Genomic DNA, 21487 nt, shown 5'->3' with positions numbered 1-21487 from the left:
TGGATATTGTACAGCTTATGGCCATAAAGTGTTAAATGTGGTCTTTCTGAAATAAACTGAACAAAATAAGCATCAGTTTGCATCTTCTAAATATACATTACAGACATTTAAATAGCTTGCTTCTGATACGTTATGCATAAATCAACATGACGGAGAAAGGTTAACCAATCTTAAACATATCAACATCATAAACAATGTATGGTTCGATTGCACAAGATAAATATGTAAACACAACATTCGTGTTTTCCTTGTATTATCAGTGCGTCTTCCATATTATTATTTCGTGAGACACCGCAGTAGTTTAACTTTCGGCTCACATATACTAGCTAATCAGTGAACAAATGGGTGTTTGTTCTCTGAGGCCATTTCCTGGAAAGGGGTTTTGCCAGGGAGAGATGTCTGCACTTATGTAGCATACAAAAAGAAATGAGACATTTTTTTCTTACAAGCAAGCAAATCATCAACATTGATGCATATGATTGTCTTCAAACATATTTGCATGAAGTTAGCAGTTTAGAAACATTAACAGTGTGAGTGATGTGAGTTTATTTGGCCAGCGAGGGCTCAGGCAGCACTGTTTACTCATCCTTGTTAGACCGTAGAGCAGTGAGTGATGATTAGTATAAAGACAAGCTTGATGTGTGTTTGTTAACTCACACTGACCATGCCTAAAATCTACACGTCATGGCACTCACCTGCATATAGCACATACAAGAAAATTCCTCTCTATGGAGGGAAGACGAAACATGAGAGAGTGGCACAAAGGGAGTGGCACAAAGGGAGGTACTTGATGGGAAAGGATGCAACTAAATATTCAGGACTGGGGTGGACTGAAGTTAAGGACAGATGCTTGACTTGTTTCTCTCAAGCCTGTAGGGAAAGAGTTTGTCTCGTGTGCTTGTTACTGAAGAGTGACTTCATCATGGAAAGATGAGTTTGTGCACACTAGATTTGCATGGGTATTGCAATACTGTGTGATGTGCACATTGCAATCAGTGACTAAAGATATTTCAAAATGGGATAGCCCACCAAAAATTACAGTTCTGTCATTAGTTACATTCCAAAACTGTATGACTTTGTTCTGTGGAACATAAATGAAGATATTTTGAAGAATGTTGGTAATTGCCCTTCCTGCTGACTTCCATTATGCACAAAAAGTACAATGTAAGTCAGTGGTAACCGAAAATGTTTGGTTACCAACAACAAAAAAAAAATGTATGAATATGTAGAAGAAAGAAATGCATACAGCTTTGGAACGACAAGATGGCAAGATGGTGCAACAAACATGCAGAAACATGCTTTTTGTGTTTGTTCTAAACTACACCAAACAAAACAGAAGCATTATTTGAATGTTTTTGAAAATGGTCTCTTATGCCCACCAAGACTGCATTTATTTAATCAAAAATACATTAAAAACAGTAATATTGTGAAATATCATTACAATTCAAAATAACTGTTTATTTTAATGTATTTTAAAATGTAATTTATTCCTTTAAGGCAAAGCTGCATTTTCAGGATCATCCCTCTAGTCTTCAATGTGACACATTTCCTTCAGAAATCTAATATGCTCTGATCTTTTCACACTGAGGACAACTGAGGGACTGATATGCAACTATTACAGAAGGTTCCAATGAATCACTGAAGCTTCAGAAGGAAACACGATGCATTAAGAGCCGGGGTGTGAAAACTCTTTGAATTTAAAGATCAGGGTACTAATTGAAAAAAATATATGATATTTAGGCAAAATAGGAAAAATGTGCACATTTTGAACCTTCTGTAATAGTTGCATATGAGTCTCTCAGTTGTCGTCAGTGTGAAAAGATGGATCTCAAAATCATGCAGTCATTGTTGGAAAGTGTTGACATACATAAGATGCTGAAAAACCTAAGAATTTGTGGGACCTGAATGATTTTTCTGAAGAACAAGCAGGCAGTTTAACTGTTCAGGACAAACAAGAGACTCATGGACAACTATCACTAAACAAAAAACACAGCTGTGGATCATTCAGGTAACAACACAGTATAAAGAATTAAGTGTATGTAAACTTTTGAAGAGGGTTATTTTTATAAATTCAACTGATATTTTCTCTTGTGGACTACATATGTAAAACAGTATTCAGGTCATCACTAAATAAAAAATAACATGCATTTTGTATGATCCTCTTATTGTGGTAAAAAAATTAACACTGCATATTCTGCAAGGTATATGTAAACTTTTGACTTCAACCGTATGGTGCTAGAAAAATAAATGCAACGATACAGTTAGTCCACGTTTCAATAGTTTTTAACCATGGTTTTCGGTTCGGTTTGGTTCTATCTTGCCACTTCAGTGTTTTTTTTTTTTTTGCAACAAATTAACAAAATAAACCTCTGTACACTGGAAAAAAGCGTGGTTTAGTATATGTCTGCTTCATTTTTCTTTTGAAAGAGGGATTATTTTTTAGATTTTTACACAAAATAGAATGGGTTTTTTATTCATACTAGACGCCAGAGGGCGCCATCACGCAGAAAATCCACATATGCGTCAAAGAAGTATCACTGATGATGTTCCGTTCCAGCTTCTCTAATATGGATAAAGGCATAATGATGTAACTGAATAAAAACAAGATATAAACTTAAACGTTTTGAATGATGAAATGTAAGAACAATAAACACTTGTCTGGAATAATATATGGTTTATCTGTGTTCTTCAAGCCATCTTGTGTATTTTCATAAGCCATTGCTAATCGACATACATAGAATTTGAGTGTAGAATTTATTGTTATTGTTATTAAAAATCCACATCAGATCACTTAAGGAAGTTATTTCAAACACTCGACTGATGTTATGAATTAAAAACAAGTTATAATGTTTTTATAACTTTTGTTTTTATAACTTTTGTTGGACAGCAGGTTTAGAAAGGCTCATCATTGCATGTCATTAGAATGGAAGATGCTCTGCATGTGTTGCTTTTTCAAATATATCCGGGGAAGCGTTTCCTCATTTCAGCACATGAAATCGCGGGCACACATATAGCAAATTCCGAGAGAAATAGAACAAGGAAGTTAGTTAAATGCAAAACTGAAAAACCACAATTCACAAGCGCGTATTGAACCATGGATGTCGTACCGAGCGGTTCAATATTATATTGAGAATTATGACATCCCTAAAGATACTTACAAGCAGTAATTAAAATATTGGGCTAATATTTGACCTACCTGACTGGAAATGCTAAGAACAAACACGAATGTTTTCAAGATTCTTGTGCTGGAAATCCTGGTTCAGTTTGGCCAACCATAAATGCCTTTTGTTCCTCAGACAGTTTTTTTTTTTTTGCACTCTTCTCCTTGATTTGTTATAACTTTTGGCAGTCTATAGTACTCCAATTGTTTTACCCGGCCCGACTGATTAGTACAGCCCAAAACATGACAATAATTAAACACTTTCAGCAGCAATAATCAGCAAAATACGCAAGTTTTGTCTGGTTCAGTGGCATACGTTCAGTGTCACCAATATGGCCGACTGATGGCACGTCTTGAAAAAACACTCTGTTTGAGCTAGAAGATGAGAAATTTTAACATCGGAACATTCTCTTGACATTTACCGTTGCTGTGAGGAACTATTTTTTAGTGGAATGACAAAAAGGTAACGTGTTAATACATGCATTTTTGGTTTTAATATTTTTATTATGTGATAACCGTTTTGTAAAAGGAATAAGGTACTTAAGCCGTGACTTATTCACAATACAGCACGGCCTCTCGTACCTTATTGCTTACTTAAAAACAAGTTCTTACTGACCCCAAATTTACATTGTAAAATAACAACACTGACCAGAAAATGAAACTCACACTTGTTTTATTGTGGCATAGGAGAATGATAAAACAGTCATGGTCATCACAAAGAAAAACTGAGCAGGAAGAAGCAAACAAAGACAGAGAAGAAGAATCACTGGGGCTGGAAGATTAGAATGAGACGTAGCAGTAAAAAGTCACTTTTTCTTCACAACATCTCCTCATTGTGTTCAGCAGGTGACTTCTCTGTCTTCCACGAACTCATCTTCCTCTGCTAACAGCAGTTGTTTTGTTAACTTTTCCTCTGCTTTCGCGTTTTCCACCCCTAACTCCAGTTGTTCTGCTATTTCCTCTTCCTCTGCTTTCGCGTTTTCCACCTCTACCTCCAGTTGTTCTGCTTTCACCTCTTCCACCGCTAGCTCTAGTTGTTCTGCTACTTCCTCCTCCTCTGCTTTCACATTTTCCACCTCTAACTCCAGTTGTTCTGCTTTCACCTCTTCCACCGCTAGCTCTAGTTGTTGTGCTACTTTCTCTTCCTCTGCTTTCACCTCTTCCACCACTGCTTCCAGTTGTTCTGTCAACTCCTCTTCCTCCCCAGAAACTTCCAGGTCATTATGATTAGTAGGATTTTGCTCAAGTTCACTCTGAGAGACCACTTCTCCGTCCACTATTTCTTGTGTGATGATGATGGGTTTCTTAGGAACGACGGAAGGAGGAGGAGGAGCTGGAGAAAGAACAAAGGCTGAAGGTCAGTCTTTCAGTAGTAAGTCATTAAGACATTAATGTAGTATACAAAAAAAAAAAAAAAGCACTTACAAGCAAAATGAATCATTAAGGTTAATCATGATGCACATAGTTGAGAAAGCAACATTTAATAGGCTAGTAAACATTACAAGGGTCATTCTATGAATCAGGCGCCTGTTGCAGTTTGAGGAGATTATTTAAAAAAATTCTATCAGGCAAATAATGGGTTTAAAATTTAACACATTGCATTTCACCATTTCAAGCTAAATAAACAAATTTTAGATATAATGATGTCTCCAGAACAGTAACAGGGTGACGTTTTACTTTATTTGACAATTGGCATTATAAGGCCATGAAGCTAAAAGGTGCTTCTTTGAGAATTTAATGTTAATATTTGTAAAAATATACACTTTTCATTAGTTCATTTTACTTAAGTCATATTTCTTAAAATTATAATTATTTTTAAATGGTTTAAAACATATGCATGAGTCGACTCAAATGTAAATTTATAAACACATCTGTTCAAAAGTTTGTCAAAGGTTTATTTTTTATTTTTGTAAGAAATTAATATTTTTATTCAGAAAGGATGCATAAATTGATCAAAAAAATTATTTCTATTTCAGTTAAATTCTGTTTCTTTTTTAAACTTACTGTTCATCAGAGAATACTAAAAAAGAAATGTGTATAAGTTTCCACAAAGATAGAATTTTTTTAACACTGATAATTATATTCTAGAAATATGTATTCTTTAATTTTTTGATCAAATACATGTGAGTCTGGTAACCAGAAAATACTTCTTTCAAAAACATCTTGCTGACCCACAACTTATAATATAAAATAATGATTTTTATTTTATTCTACTTTAAAATTTAATTAATTTCTGTGATGCAAAGCTGAATTTTCAACACCATTACTCCAGTCTTAAGTGTCACATGATCCTTCAGATATCATTCTAATTTGCTGATTTATTATTGGAATGATCAATGTTGGAAACAGTTGTGCTGCCAAATGTATATATTTTTTCAGGATTCTTTGATGAATTAAAGTATCAGCATTTATTCAAAATCTAAATCTTTTCTAACACTGTAAATCTATGCTATCACTTTTTTTTTATTAATTTAACACATCCTTGGTGAATAAAAACATTAATTTCTTTCAAAAAGAAAGAATAAAAATGTACTGACCCCAAACTTTTGAACAGAAGTGTATTTTGCTGTTCTTTTTAAACTTTTATTAATCAAAGAATACTGAAAAAAATATTTAAAAATATTAAAATACTAAGCAGCACAACTGTTTTCAACATTAATAATAAATCAACATATTAGAATGATTTCTGAAGGATCATGTGACACTTAAGACTGGAGTAACAGCTGATGAAAATTCAGCTTTGCATCACAGGAATAAATGATATTTTAAAGTATATTAAAATCAAAACCATTATTTTATATTGTAATAACATTTTGCAATATTACTGTTTTTTTTTCTGTTCTGTTTTGATCAAATACATGCAGCCTTCATCAGCATAAGAGACTTCTTTAAAAAACATTGCAAGTCTTACTTATCCCAACGAACAAATAATATATATATATATATATATTTGTTCACTGTTATATATATATATACAGACTAAAGTCAAAATATGTATTTTGTTCATGCAAACATGCTAATAGAGCCAAAAATGAAAACAGAGGTGGCTAAAAAAAAGCCACACAAATGGCACCTGTTTTGTAGAATGACCCTTTTGTTTCTTCAGTGAGATGATTGCATGATTATCTTCAAACATATTTGCATGAGGTTAGCAGTGAGAAACAAACAGTGTGAGTGATGTGAGTGTATTTGACCAGCGAGGGCTCAGGCAGCACTGTTTACTCTTCTTTGTTAGACCGTAGAGCAGTGAGTGATGATTAGTATGAAGACAAGCTTGATGTGGGTTAGGCAAGCGTTTGTTAACTCACACTGACGATGCCTAAAATCTACACTTCGACGCCACTCACCTGCATATAACGCCTGCTCTAAAGAAAATTCCTCTCTGTGGAGGGAAGAAAAAACATGAGAAAGTGGCAAAAAAGAAAGGTACTTGATGGGAAAGGAAAAGGTTGCAACTAAATGTTCAAGACTGCGGTGGATTGAAGTTAAGAATCGTTCACTGAAAACCCACAATGAGTAATCGCTTTTCTGCATATAAGGTGGTAAACAGGGGGGACAGATGCTTGCTGGGACTTGTTTCTCACAAGCCTGTAGGGAAAGAGTTTGTGTCATGTGCTTGTTACTATAGAGTAACTTCACCATGGAAAGATAAGCTTGTGCACGCTAGATTTGCATGGGCAGCTCACAGGGGAAAATGCTATAAGGAAACAGGATTAGATTGTATGATGTGCACATTGCAATCAGCGACCAAAGAGATTTCAAAATGGGATAGCCCACCAAAAAGGACAATTCTGTCATTATTTACATTCCAAACCTGTATGTCTTTATTCATCAAAAGATAGATATGTAAGGCAGAATGTTGATGACCAAACTGTTTCGGTTTCCATTTACTTCCATTATATAAACAAAACATATAATAAAAGTCAATGGGAATTGAAAATGTTTGGTTACCAGCATTCTCCAAAATGACTTTTTTTTTTTTTTCCCACAGAAGAAAAAAATGCATACAGTTTGGAACAACATGAAGGTGCAACAAACATGTATAAACATGCTTTCTGTATTTGTTCTGAACTACACCAACATAATTTAAAAAAAACAACAGTATTTACCCTTTTACTAAAACATTTTTTAGAGAAAATTAGACCTCTGATTTTAGAAAAAAAAAAAAAACATTAAGTGTCAACATATTCAATATCAGTGTTTGAATAATTTGATTTAAGGAATAGCTCTTCCAAAAATTAAAATTTGCTCACCCTCAGGCCATCCAAGATGTAGATGAGTTTGTTTCTTTATAAGAACAGATTTGGATAAATTTAACTTCATTAGACTTCATTTGCTCACCACTGGATCCTATGCAGTGAATGGGTGCCGTCAAAATGAGAGTCGAAAGAGCTGATAAAAACATCGCAATAATCCAAAAGTAATTGTCAAAACATCAGTTATATTTTGAAGCAAAAATCTGCATGTTTGTAAGAAACAAATCCATCATTATAGGGGTCATCGGATGCCCATTTTCCACAAGTTGATGTGATTCTTTAGGGTCTTAATGAAAAGTCTATAACATGCTTTGGTTAAAATTTCTCAATGGTAGTGTAAATAACACCTTTTTACCTAGCCAAAATCAGCTCTGCAAAAATTATGCTGTTCTGGTCGAGGTTGCTTTTAATGTTAATGAGCTCTGCTCGCCCCGCCCCTCTTTTCTCTTTGTGGAGTGACGAGCCTGTTTACTTTAGCCGCGTTTAGCCACGCTTTCCCTTCACAAACATAATCCACGTAATCCGTAAAAATGACAACCACTATGTTCATTATTACATCCAGCAACACAACACCTCAAACAGAGATATTCTTGTCTAACTTACATCCCTGCTCCGACGCATATAAACAATGGAGGTTGCCCTGTTACAGCTGACAGGTCTGAGGTAAGATGCTCATGTCAATCAACTATCGTGGGAGCGGCCTCTGTGGGTGTGACGCCATACCAACAGGCATCTGAGAATGGCTCGATTTGAAAAAGGCGATATTATTTTTACAGATTAATGAAAAACCACTGCATGGATTTTTATCATTATAGGGTAGATTTGTACATACACTGCCAACACACATTAATGTTCAAACAACATGTAAAAGTGAACTTTGCATCCGATGACCCCTTTAAGACCCCTTTAAGACAAACCATTGCTTGCAGCTAAAATGCAGAGTCTTCTATCTATATTATTGCTTTCTCCAGTGAAAAAGTTTTCTTTTCTGTATCAGGAGAGAAATATGCACGTCAAGCACTGTTTAAAAGCAAAAACAGTCCAAAACTGTACGAAAGAAATATATCAGTGGGTTTTGATGTAAGAGGACAACTCAGCGGACATTTTACAATGGATTATGAACTCGTATTTTGGCCAGAAGTAACGGTTTGAAGTTAAAAACACCTTAATGACGGTTTTGTTTCTTACAAACATGCAGCTTTATGCTTCACAAGATGCTAATTGATAGTCTGGAGTGGTGTGGATTACTTGTGAATTATTGTGATGTTTTCATCAGCTGTTTGGACTCTTGTTCTGACGGCACCCATTCACTGCAGAGGATCCATTGGGGAGCAAATAAAGTAATGCTAAAGTTCCAAACAAGAAGCAAACTCATCTACATCTTTGATGGCCTGAGAATGAATAGATTTTCAGCAAAATCTTTTTTGGTTGAATTATTCCTTGAAAACAGGCAGTGTGAACTGATGCATGAAAATGAATTGAACTAGCCAACTCTAATGCCATTTTTGCTATACCGCAAAGTTAACAAGAACATGCATGTTATTTCAAGTTAAAAAATAATTAAATAATATTGTGAATCTTTGATATGTTGCCCAGTGCTAATCTGATTCTTTATAAGGTGATTTGGCTTCAGTCTAAAAGAAATACCAGCTTATTCAACTCATTAAGGACTTGAGGCGATTAAGTGTCAAAGATGATTGTGGCACTGAGCTGGAATATTTTTCCCATTTATTTTTAATTGCTGTTCATAAACTCATCTGTCCTTCATCTTACTTGTTTTTGTCCTCCTTGTTGTCAACAACACCCTCCAGAAGGCGGTGATAGGTGGCAATCTCTGCCTCCAGCTTGGTCTTGAGGTTGAGCAAGGCCTCGTACTCGGCCGCCTGACGCTCCACCTGAGCTCGCACCTGTCCCAGCTCTCCCTCCAGCTGGAGGATTCGAGAGTTGTACCCATTGACGTCGTGAGCGTAACGTGCCTCAGTTTCACGTAGTGAATCTTCGAGCGATCGAATCTGCAAAGCACCAAGCAGAATAAGAAAAGTTTGGGCACTTTTGACTGAATTTGTATTATTATTATTAATTGTATTATTTTTATTATATTTTTATTTAATTATTTTTGCTTTTGCTAGCAGAATCATCTTTAATATACACAACATATTCAATACAATTTTGTTGGCAAAAAATAATCACATAAAACATTAAAAAAAAAAAAAAAAATTTATTTAATACAAAAATTAAGAATAATATTTCACCCCTTTATCATTAATGACAGTATTTTATTTTATTTTATGTATTATATGTTCATTATTTTTGTAAGCATTTGTGTTCTTTCAGGTGACTGTACTATTATTTTAAAATGTGGGAAATTGTTTTAATAATGAATAAGCAGGTGTGTTTTTGATTTTTTTTTTCTGAGATTATTTCTCTGCCAAAAAAGCCAAAAAAGTAAAAAAAAGAAGTAAAAAAAAATAAAAATAGATATATAAAAAATGTATTTTATTTATTTAGTTATTAATGTTTTTGACTTGAAAAAAAAATTATTGATAAGCCGCTATATAAAAACAACTTGATTTCTCACAGTTAAAAACACTTGGGTGCACAGGAATAATGTGTGCATTCAGATGACATGCATGCATCGAGACAGGCATGATTTAACCTTTAATGCAGTGACATTTTTTCAGGCAATCAAATCAAGACACCATGATCTTAATCCTTTGAAACAAAGACCTCTGCCTAAATGCTTAAAATTAAATGGACAAATATAAAATTGTATTTTTTTATTTAATATTATTTATTATTTATTTTTATATTTTATGAACTGTATTATTTATATTATGTTTTTAAATGTTTTATTATTATTATTATTATTATTATTCTTTAGTAGGTGTGCCAAACATTTTGACTTTCAGTAATTATTTCTCTGCAGAAATGTGTTTCAGAAATTATCTTGACAAAAAAATCTTGACAAACCACCATATAAAAAGGGCTCCTGTTTTCCCATGGTTTAAAAACACGCTTGGGTGCACAAAAATAATGTGTAAATTAAGATGACATGCATGCACAGAGACAAGCATTGAACGTTTTATGCAATCATATTTCATAATCATATAAACAATGCACATGTCTGCCAGGTGAGAGTGCTGACTGTGTAGAAAGTTGAATGATTTGCCAAGTGGATAATTTGTGTAATATGTGTACTGTACCATGTTGTGCAGAGCCTGCAGGTCAATTTCTAGAGATTGTTTCTGCCTGCGCAGCTCATTGAGCTCTGTCTTTCCTGCCTGCAGAGCTTCTGTGTTCTGAGTCACCTCAGCTGTGATGTTGTCAAACTGGATAGAGAGGAACAAAGAGAACAGGATAATCAGGTCACATGACAATATAGTGCCGCCTTATAATTTTGCACAAAGCTCTTCTAAATAAAAGCCACTTTCCACTTTCCCATAGGGTACAAAATAGGGTTAGAGCAAATGGAAGGATGGTGCTTAAATGTAATGGGACACCAAAGTGTAGTGAATTGGTGGAAAGCGACAACAATTTTGGAAGAACAGAAGGAGGAAACAAATGAATGCAAAATTTGACTGACTTTGTTTTGATACCAAGCTTCAGTGTCCTCGCGGCTCTTCTGCGCGGCTCGCTCGTACTGCAGGCGGATGTTATTAATGGTCTCATTTAGGTCTGCACTGTTTTTAGCCTCCATTTGCACATTGACTTGAGAGTCGCTGATCTGATTCTTCAGGCTGGCGACATCCTGTGAAATAAATTGACAAATGAATTTAGTTATATGGATTATAATAGCGGGATCTGGCAACCAACTACCAGCGAGCTGAGTTTGTTTAATGCCTGCCCTAAAGCATAGAAAACCAGCTAGGTCGGGTGGGAAGATCTGTTGACAGTAGCTCAAATGATTTTATGGTGACCGCCCACTTTTTTTTTTTTTTTTTTTTAGTTTGGAAAGTATTTTGCCCATACTTGTTCCCCATATTTAAAATATACAATAATATAAATATGTAACAAATTTCAGTTATATAAATAAATCAAATTTAATTTAGATATAATTAATACATTTAATATGTTTAGTCTGATTTGTTTTTATTATTTTAATATTATTTTTTTAAATTAATATTAATATTAAATCAGTAAACTCAGTTAAATCAGTTCCATTTTTTTTAAATATTAAAATAATTTCATTATTGATTTAGTTTAATTAATTTTAATTAAATTAATATTTCTTTTTTAATATTAAGATATTTATAATATTCATTTAGATCAATTAATATTAAATTCATATTAATTACTAACAAAATTATTTTCATAATGTCTGAGTATTTTACAATTAAAATAGTTTCATATTAATTTAATTCAATTAGTATTAAATCAATATTTGTTTAATTAAATGTATTAAAATATTACATTATTTTAACAATTTCCCGGTATTTTAATATAAGATAAACAAGAACTTTAATATTAATTTAATTCAATAATATTAATATAAAAAATGTAATTAAAATAATAAGTATGTATTATTATTGCTTATTATCCAGTATTTATTGTCCAGTATTTTAATCATAAAATAATTTCAGTATCTTTAATGACATTAATATTAATTACATAAATTTTTAAACTATTTTAATAATTTCCAAGTATTTTAAAATTTAGACAATTTTAATATTCATTTAGCTCAATTATATTAAATTATTATTAATTAATATGAAATTAATTTTCATAATGTCTGAGTATATAAAATGTAAATAGTTTCATATTAACTTAATTCAACTAATATTAATATTAAATTAATATTCATTCAGTTAAATGCATTAAAATACTTAAATATTTTAGCAGTTTCCCAGTATTTTTATAAGATATAAAATCATTTGAATATTAATTTAATTAAATTTAATAATGAATATTAAATTAATACGTATTTATGGTTTGTTATGATTACTGTTATTATCATCATTTATATAATTGTCAAGTATTTTAATATTAAAATAATTTCAATATTAATTTAATTTAATTTAATTAATATTCATTAAATACATTTCAATATTAATTTAGTAAATTAATATTAATTATTATTATTATTATGAGTATTTTAAAATTAAAATAGTTTATATTAATTTAAATCATTTAATATGAATATTATAAATATTCATTCAAATGTATTAAATTATTGTAACAATTTTTTTTAGTATTTTAATATTTATTTAATTCAAGTAATATTAATATGTGATGATATTAATATTACAAAATTAACATTAAATTATTACAATTAAATTAAATTAATATTATTATTAAATTGTTACATTACACTTATTAATGATTTCTACAGAACTACACAGTAAAATTAATTAGATTTTACTTCCGGGACTGATGTTTGCTTTTGTTGCGCTCTATTAACTAGTCTGTTGCTGCTTGTGACTGTCTGTGGTTCAACAATGAGTCTCATACAAACACAGATCAAATGAACCACCTGTACCTTTCTGTAGGTTTGATGTGTTAATGTTTAATCAGTGTTGAACGGTGTGTTTAAGGCGTGTACCTCCTCATGGCTCTTCTTCAGGAACGCCAGCTCTTCTCTCATGGACTCGATCTGGCTCTCCAGCTGCATTCGGCCCATGTAAGTGTCATCCAGCATCTTGCGGAGTCGTGCCAGATCTTGCTCCACCCCTTGCCGCATGGACTGCTCTGACTCAAACCTGCCAGAGTTCATTTACATTAGAAACCACAGGGCGTGTGTCATATTTACAGCAAACTACTGCAACTCTGTGACTGCTTTTTACACAATATGATTTTTTTTTAGTTTTTGTTTTTTAATATTTCATCATGGAATATATAAATAACTCACTTGACTTTGAAATCATCAGCAGCCAGCCTGGCATTGTCTATCTGTAAGAAAAGTCTGGCATTGTCCAAAGTCATTTCCTGGAGCTGAGGGGTTGATTTACAAACACAAACACTCATATCATTGTCTTGCGTTTAGGGTTCTCATTACAGCATTTAAGATTTATTATTATTTTTTTTTAATTCTCATTAAACTTTATGCATATAACCAACAGAGGGATATAGACTAAATCATATAAAACAATGAAATGGTTTACATCTACATTTAGACATTTAGCAGACGCTTTTATACCAAGCGACTTACGACAGAGGACAATGGAAGCAATCAAAATCAACAAAAGAGCAAGAACATGCAAGTGCTATGACAAGTCTCAGTTAGCTCAGTAACGCAGTACACATAGCTTTTATTTTTCAATTATATAATAAATAAAAAGAAAACATAGAATAGAAAAAGAAAAAGCAAGCTAGTGTTGGAGGCCTTCTTTTTTTTGCTTTTTGTTAATTACTTATAATAAAATAAATAAATAATGCAAAAGGAATAAACTTTTTTAAATGGTTATACCTCTTTAAAAAACGAATTTTAAAAATCTAAAAAAACAAATAAATTAATAAAATCTATTTATCCATCTATATGTAGTTTTTTGTTTTTCAAATGGTTATACCTCTATTATTTGCGATTTAATAGATTTGACACATTTTCAAAGTTTGGTTCCTGTGTTTTTTATGTAAAATTTTAAAGAAAGAGATTGTTTATTAATTGTATTTGGAACATTATTATTATTAATGCAAAATGCATCTTTTTACTTAGTTAAATAAAAATGAATTATGAAAAATAAATATTGAAGGTTTTTTAATTTTTTATTTAGGTGAAATTTTGAATTTTAATTATGTGCATTTTGATAGTTTTGACATGTTTCCAAATTTTGGTTCCTCTTTTTTTTTTTTTTTTTTTTTTAAAGAAGTTTAATATAATATAATTTAATATAACAGACCAGTTCAGTTATTAGTAATATTTTTGTAACCCTCTGGCTTTTTAAATGCACCCACTCTCAATTTTGCATCTTTTTATTTGGTTAAATAAAGATGCATTATGAAAAATAGATATTGAATTGTTTTTTATTTATTGAATCAGTTGTACATTAAGTTTAATATATTTAAACCATTAAAATTTTAAAGGTAGTTGCACCTTTTTTTAGCAAGTTGTTCTTGAACATCTGTCTTTACAAGCTTAATCCAAATGCATAACCAATTACATTTAAATTTCATTTTTATTTTTAATAAAATAATAGATAGTGAAGAAAAAGCATCAGCAACACTCCATGAGTCCAACTCATGGAGTTGAAGCTGGATTTTACAGGGCGGAGACTTTGCAGAAGCTCAAATAGAAGAACATATTTGGTCACTATATAATTCCCATACTTTTATTTGTGCTATTTAATGATTTACTATTATTCTAAAATAAGGAAAACAGTCTCGTAAAGAATACGTAGGTGTGTCCAAACATTTGGTTATGTGCTTTATGATAAAAAAACATGCATGAATACTTAAGAAAACCTTTTATTTGCTCACCTGGTTTCTCAGATCAGCAATTATCTTTTCGTAGGCGCTCCAGTCTCTGCCGCTCTCAGCTCCTTTCCTCATCAGAGCTTCTTTGATTTGCTCCTCCAGTTTATTGTTGGACTCCTCCAGGAGTCGCACTTTTGACAGATACCCTGCCAGACGATCATTCAGACCCTTCATGGTCTCTTTATCATCAACGGGGGGAAGAGTGCTGCTGTTGATCTGCACGATCGGACGCAGTGTGTTTGCCAGATTCCCTATGGCGGCTGAGGAAATGCCCCCAAACAAACTGCCCCTTGACCCCATGCTGCCAGACAGACTTGAGCTGGAGAAACTCCTGGAAGGGCTCCTGAACGACATGGTGCGGATTAGAGGTGCCTTTGAACGTGCTTGCGAGACACGGTCTGTTGTTTTACCTGCAGCAGGTAATGTGAGGGGGGTTTGGGAGCAGCTATATATAGACTCAGCTCTGTCTGGTGTGTTCAGCTCTCTACAGTGATTGGTCAGTGGGATGTAAGTCTACACCTGCACGGATCTCATTTGTTTGCAAATTCCCACAGACAATAAACAAGGATGTACTGTCAAACTACACTGCTGAAAATGTAGTGTAGGGTTGACTTTAAAAGCATTTGAAAGCCTGGAAAAATTATTTCATATCACATGATCTGTATGTGTTGCATGTTGCCACATGCATGTACAAGTTGTGTTTTGTCTATTTTATGTATACTGTTTATCTCACAGATCCTGTCAAAAACATGTATAGGTCATATTTCACCCTATTATTAAAAGAAAGAAAGTGGATTTTGCTAAATTCCCTTTGTGACAACATGCCCCAATAGTAATAACTTATGGGGTAAGTTGTCACACTGGGATTTTTTAATATTTTTATCAAAATGTAAAACAATACATTTCATGTTTTAAAATGCCATTTGAAAGCTACAAGAAGCAGACAAGAACTGTTAATACGTTCAGGTCATATTTCACTTCTCACCTGATCATATTTCATATTTACATACACTTTTCAGTAGTGCTATTGTTTTTGCACATGTAAAGCTTTGTGTATGACATTGTCTAAAAAGCCTGCCATATCTCCACTGTTACAGTACAGAAAAAGACTGAACACACTTCACTGAACACTTTTGTGACAACATGCCCCAAATAGCAATAGCTTATGGGGCAAGTTGTCACACCAGCCTTATTATAATTAAAATCAAAATCTATTATCTATTAATTATTTTGCACATGTAAAGCTTTGTGTATGACATTGTCTAAAAAAGGCTGCCATATTTCCACTGTTACAGTACAGAAAAAATACACTTCACTGTACACACTTTGACCTTTTGTGACAACATGCCCCAATAGTAATATCTTATGGCGTAAGTTATATGACGAACTGGGACCTGATTTCAATGGGAAACTTTTGGCTTCAGAACACAGACCTGAAGGACATGAAATGATTGCTTTATTATTAATCATATTAGCGCCGGATGTTTATTCGCTTAATTTCATCGGAGTCTTTGTGATTCATTGCCTTTAACTAAACGAACACACCTGCTAACTGGGGCAATTAAACTGTCACGAATCTGTCACGTGACATGCCATAGACCTTCAATCAGTTTAATATTCATATCAGGTTTAAAGATGTAAGTTGTATTTGTAGTAAAATCATGGTAACCACAACACTTACAACAGTTCTTGTAAGTTGTACTGTAATATTTGAAGTTAAAACACAGTAAACAGGATTCTTATGCTTTTACCTAAGTAACTGCAGTTTTACTGATATTTGAAGTTAAAGCAAAGTAAACATGACACTTACCATGTTTTACCACATTAACTACAGTTTCACTGTGAAATTTAAAGTGAAAACAGTAAACATGATATTTACCATGTTTTTACTACAGTAACTGTAGTTGTACTGTGCTATTTGAAGTTAAAACAGAGTAAACAGGACACTTACCATGCTTTTGCCACAGTAACTGTAGTTTTGCTGTGGCAGTTTCAGTAAAAAAGCACAATAACCGCAACACTTATTATGCTTTTACTGCAGTATCTTTAGTTTGACTGTGATATGTATAGTAATAGCACAGTAATCACCAGACTTTCTATGGTTTTACCACTGTAATGCTAGTTTTGATGTGCTTTGATGACAGATACCACATTAATCACTACACTTACTATTCCATGCTGGTAATACCTTTTAATGTAATGTAATGTAAAAAGTAAAATTTAACAAAAAAAGTTATTTTTTAACTTCCTGCTGTTCATTCATATCAGTTTAGAACTTAAATATGTTGCTCACAGATCATTATTAACATTCTCTATATAATTGTCTTTTCTTTCTCTTTTTTTAAAATTTTTTTTTTAGCTGAAAAGACCTAAAGGAAGCAGTCAGCCCAGTCTTGTTTGTGGAGAGGTCTTTGTTTGAAAACAGAGAAGACAGAAAGCTGCGGAGGGAGGCATTTGCAGTGGTAGGTCTGTGTTAGTTTTACCCAGCATCCCTGCTGTTATAATTTGCACAGCATATATAACACATATAACATGTTGTTTCTTAAACTTTTGCCTTGTCCAAATACCCACACTTGCAGTTTTGCACCTTGACTAATTCTATGACGTATTTCCTGTATTTGGCCTAAGTGTTGAAGTGAACTTGAAAACCACAAGTGTGTGCAGAACTTTTCATTACCTGACGGGACACACTTATAGTGTGGTAAAAATGCATGTGTTTACAGGGATTTATTTTTAATTTCAACTTTGGATTTTAAAATAAACTTCTGAATGTCTGTTCAGTAGTCCCTATAACAGATGGCAATTTAATTTGTGGTGCTTCTAATTAAGTGATAAAAAAGCAGTTGCAAATGGTGTACAAAATAAATATACTTCTCTTTGCATAAAACGTGCAACACTTTGTTTTACTACCAAATTATTTGTAATATCTAATTATTATAATTATTATTCATTTTTAACTTGCATTGGAAAGGTTTCCGTGACCTCTCACAAGATCTCACGATTTATTCCAAAACATGATGCACGATGGGATACACTAAGCCTCCTGAGCAGTATTCAAAATGGTGTGGATTTAGTGTGCTTTAAGGGCACTGCAGTTTGGCATTATTAAGACCTGGGACAGTCTTGCACATGCACTTCCTGTCGCATGCATGTGCTATAAAGTGGCCAAGACCGCAAGTGTGGGTAATTGGACTGGGTAAAAGTTTTAAAAATGGCCCATTAGTACATCAAAGTCTTAATTCAATAATTCAGTTGAATACTTGTATGATATTGTACAAGTCTACTTGTAGACAGTCCTGCAACGTTTACTCTACTGCTCATTGCCTCAGTGTCTGTACAGTCTCATTTGACACAATATTTGTAAATCAATTGTGCCCCTTTTTGGAAAGCAGTCAGATGCCCCGCACAGTCAGAAACTTTATATCGTCCATTGGCTTCTTAATAAATTACTTCAAATGGGCCCTGTCAGTTCATTGTCCAACATTACATGATGTCTCTCTGCACCTCGTAATTTATCTGTTTCAATGAGTAGAAATGCTAGTTTGATGTGTCCTGTTAGCATGTAAACATGTTTAAAAGAATTCATTAGATATGTACCTTGATTTTAAGGACTTACTATTAAAAATGGATGCATTTAACATTTAATTATTTAATTTAACATATAATTACAGAGGCTGTTTTTACAGTCTAAAAAAAAGAGAACCCACATTAATGTGTAAACCAACAAGTTGCATGTAATGTAATAGTATCTTCTTCCTTTTCTGTCTTACAGGATAACTCACAGATTGTGCTGTCCTTCATTTTTAGGTCTCTTTAATATCTAAACAACAGCTCCTTTACGAACCCTCACAAACCTTCCTAAAAACTAAAAGAGCCTTTTATTACTGAGTCTCAGCGAGTCTTGCCATGATCAGCCCTTCCCAGGTACATTTTTTTTAATGAACATTTACTTATCAAATGCTCTGGTCTGAATCTTATTTTAAATAAACTTAATTATATTTTTAAGAGTAAGTAGAGAATTTCTTGTTTTACAGAAGAGAAGGAAGACCAAGGAAGTCCTTTGTTCAGGGTGAGGAATGAATATGGCCATCTTGCGCCCAAACAAAGAAGACAGAAAAGTGTGCATGTCCACTGGTATGTCTATACTGGAGCAATGCTGGATTATGTAGTACAGCATTTTATGATGATCTCTCACAGGACTGTTCTTGTCAGCAGTGATTATTCTTTTTTGTAATAATTTGTAATTTTATTTATTTACTGGGTACAACTTACAATTATAGCATGTTAGCAAAGTGTGATTGGAACATTTTTTATCTTAAGTTTTTAAAAACCACATCAACTGTTTTTCAGCAGTGTTGTAAAAGTGGTTTAGTTGATGTAAACAATTTACATTATTTAATTGTTTTGTAAATGCTGTGTTGTAACAAATTGTTGATTAATAATTGATTGGTTTGAAGCGAGGCCTTACACTACACAGACTAAAACACATTTGTGTTTTAAGATAGAAGCAAGAGAAGTCATGAACTTTGGAGAAAGATTCTAGACGAAAGAGACACATTTACTGCAGTAGTAAAATTCTTTTTGCAGTATTTCAACCATTTTACTTTGTACAGATGATCTCATCAGCCAAATGAGGGGTTTTAACCGAGTGATGCTCTTGAAAGGAGAGAAAGAAGAGGATGTTGTAAATTGTCTTCAAAGAAAAAGCTTCTCAAAAAGTCTTAAAATCTTAAAAAAGGTATGTGTACAGTACCTTAAGGACCATAGTTACTCACCCAATATCATGCAGAACATAAACTGAGCTGACTGTCCATTAAACAAATTCATCTGAATTGTTTGTGTTTTTTTTTTGTTTTATTCTGACCAGGTCTCGGAACTGTCTGAAAATGGGATGTCAGGAGTGAGAGATCCTCCGGCTATGAAAAAGCTACACCACATCGGTGCTGGATATCAACCACAAACTGTTTACAGACAAGACAGAAGAAGATCATGATGGGGAAATGGGCAAGACACCAGTTTAGATGCGATGATGATGAATCATTATTTTCTCAAACAGTATCAAATATCTTATATGTACCACATGATCTGTATCAAAGTTGACTGGAATGGATTGTGTGACTTTAAGGACATTTCATCACTCATTTGTGTGTCTTCAGCTGCAGTGAACTGATTAATATATGATGTTAATGTATTTTTAATAATCCATTATTATTTTAATTATTTTAATAATCCATATTTTTCTTAAATGTCATTTGTCTTGATGCTACTTTTTCAGCTTTATGCTGTATGCTTCAATAAAATGAATATAGTGAATATTGTGTATTGAAAATTCTTGGTAAATACATAATTTTACTAGGTCGGCTCATATGTGTATATATGTGTTATACTTGAAAAACTACATATAATTAATAACCTGATGTTTTTACTTAAGACATAAACATTTTTGATCAGATTAATGATATTGGGGACAACAATACACCAAAAAGTTATTGTATATATTTAGTGATAAAAATGCACATTTTCGGTGAAATAAAGGGAATTACAAGATTAATTATTTTGCATTACAAGATGCTACCATGGGCTTTATTGCTACAAACACTTAAGGGATAACTGAGAATGTACCAGGAATGATGCGTGCAACGTGCATCTTGTACTGCATTAAAACCAAGAGCATGCACATTACTGATACCCGGCCTGTGAGGAGCAAGATAAGGGCGTGAGGACGACATATTTACACTGATTTTTGCTAATTATTATTATTTTTATATTGTGATTTTTACTACTGCATGAATTTGTCCTTGTGCAATAGTAATAGTGAAATATCACAAAGTGTATAAATCGTCTTTGATTACTGCTTAACAGTGGGGAATAGATAATGGCAAGTTGTTGCAGGTTTATCCATTATATTTGTTGGTGTTTACCTCAAAAATCTAAGAAATAATCTATTATTATTATTATTATTATTATTATTATTAAAGCATTTCTTTCAAATTTTTCTGTTTCATCAGATGGCCGCACAATGTCCTGTCAAAAGCTATACGAGGCATGATATAAGAATAGAAAAGAGTGGACTGTGAAAACTGTCAGATGTAAATGTAACTCAACACAGTTTGTTGTCCATGATGAGGAGAACACATGTATGTAGGTTTCACTGCCCTTCTACCCCCAGGGGCTCAGTAGCACCCCCTGAAAGAGCCAAAAAATGCATATTTCAAATGGCTGTAAATTAGAGTCCGATTAACGAATCAAAGAGAAAATCGGCATGATTACTACTTATGCTATTTATTATTAAATAATGTTGGGCACAGTTTTCTGAAATATATGGGAAGCTGTTATAAAGGCATTTTAAATATTGCTCACAGTAAAATACCAACTTTCAGCCTCCCTCTCAAATATAAGAGATTTGCACAATAAACATATTTAGATATCCAGTTTTCCATTAAAGATATTATTTATTTCATTTAATTAATAAAACGTTTTTTCATTTAATAAAGCGCTGTTTAATATGGGTTGAAAGATAATCCCAGCTGAACAAAGGCGTCACGCTTACTTGTCCATTTATGGTCAAATATAAAAAAATTCCTTCCGTTTTTCGGCTGACGGGACAGACTCGGTTAACCATAATTAAATTAGCTACCTCTTAGATTATGTTTTATTAATGTCT

The 21487-nt window shown here is 32.9% G+C and overlaps 1 protein-coding gene and 1 long non-coding RNA gene across 2 annotated transcripts; one reads left to right on the top strand and one right to left on the bottom strand.

The window, feature by feature from the left end:
- Window positions 1-3816: 3816 nt before the first annotated feature.
- zgc:92380 (uncharacterized protein LOC445086 homolog) lies at window positions 3817-15229 on the bottom strand. The gene is made up of 8 exons (XM_051120094.1): window positions 14827-15229; window positions 13262-13344; window positions 12956-13112; window positions 11000-11164; window positions 10620-10745; window positions 9190-9428; window positions 6508-6542; window positions 3817-4493 (listed from the first exon to the last, which is right to left on the bottom strand). The coding sequence occupies exons 1-8, from the start codon at window positions 15175-15177 to the stop codon at window positions 4000-4002; spliced, it is 1650 nt and encodes a 549-aa protein (XP_050976051.1). The 5' UTR covers window positions 15178-15229; the 3' UTR covers window positions 3817-3999.
- A 3473-nt stretch (window positions 15230-18702) lies between these two features.
- LOC127170518 (uncharacterized) lies at window positions 18703-19557 on the top strand. The gene is made up of 3 exons (XR_007828376.1): window positions 18703-18747; window positions 18858-18957; window positions 19437-19557. It is a non-coding gene; the product is annotated as an uncharacterized LOC127170518 (long non-coding RNA).
- Window positions 19558-21487: the final 1930 nt, after the last annotated feature.

Source organism: Labeo rohita, chromosome 9 (genome assembly GCF_022985175.1).
Source record: "Labeo rohita strain BAU-BD-2019 chromosome 9, IGBB_LRoh.1.0, whole genome shotgun sequence".
Lineage (NCBI taxonomy): Eukaryota > Metazoa > Chordata > Actinopteri > Cypriniformes > Cyprinidae > Labeo > Labeo rohita.
Note: the sequence above shows the minus strand (reverse complement) of the source record. Positions and strands in the feature narration are given on the sequence as shown.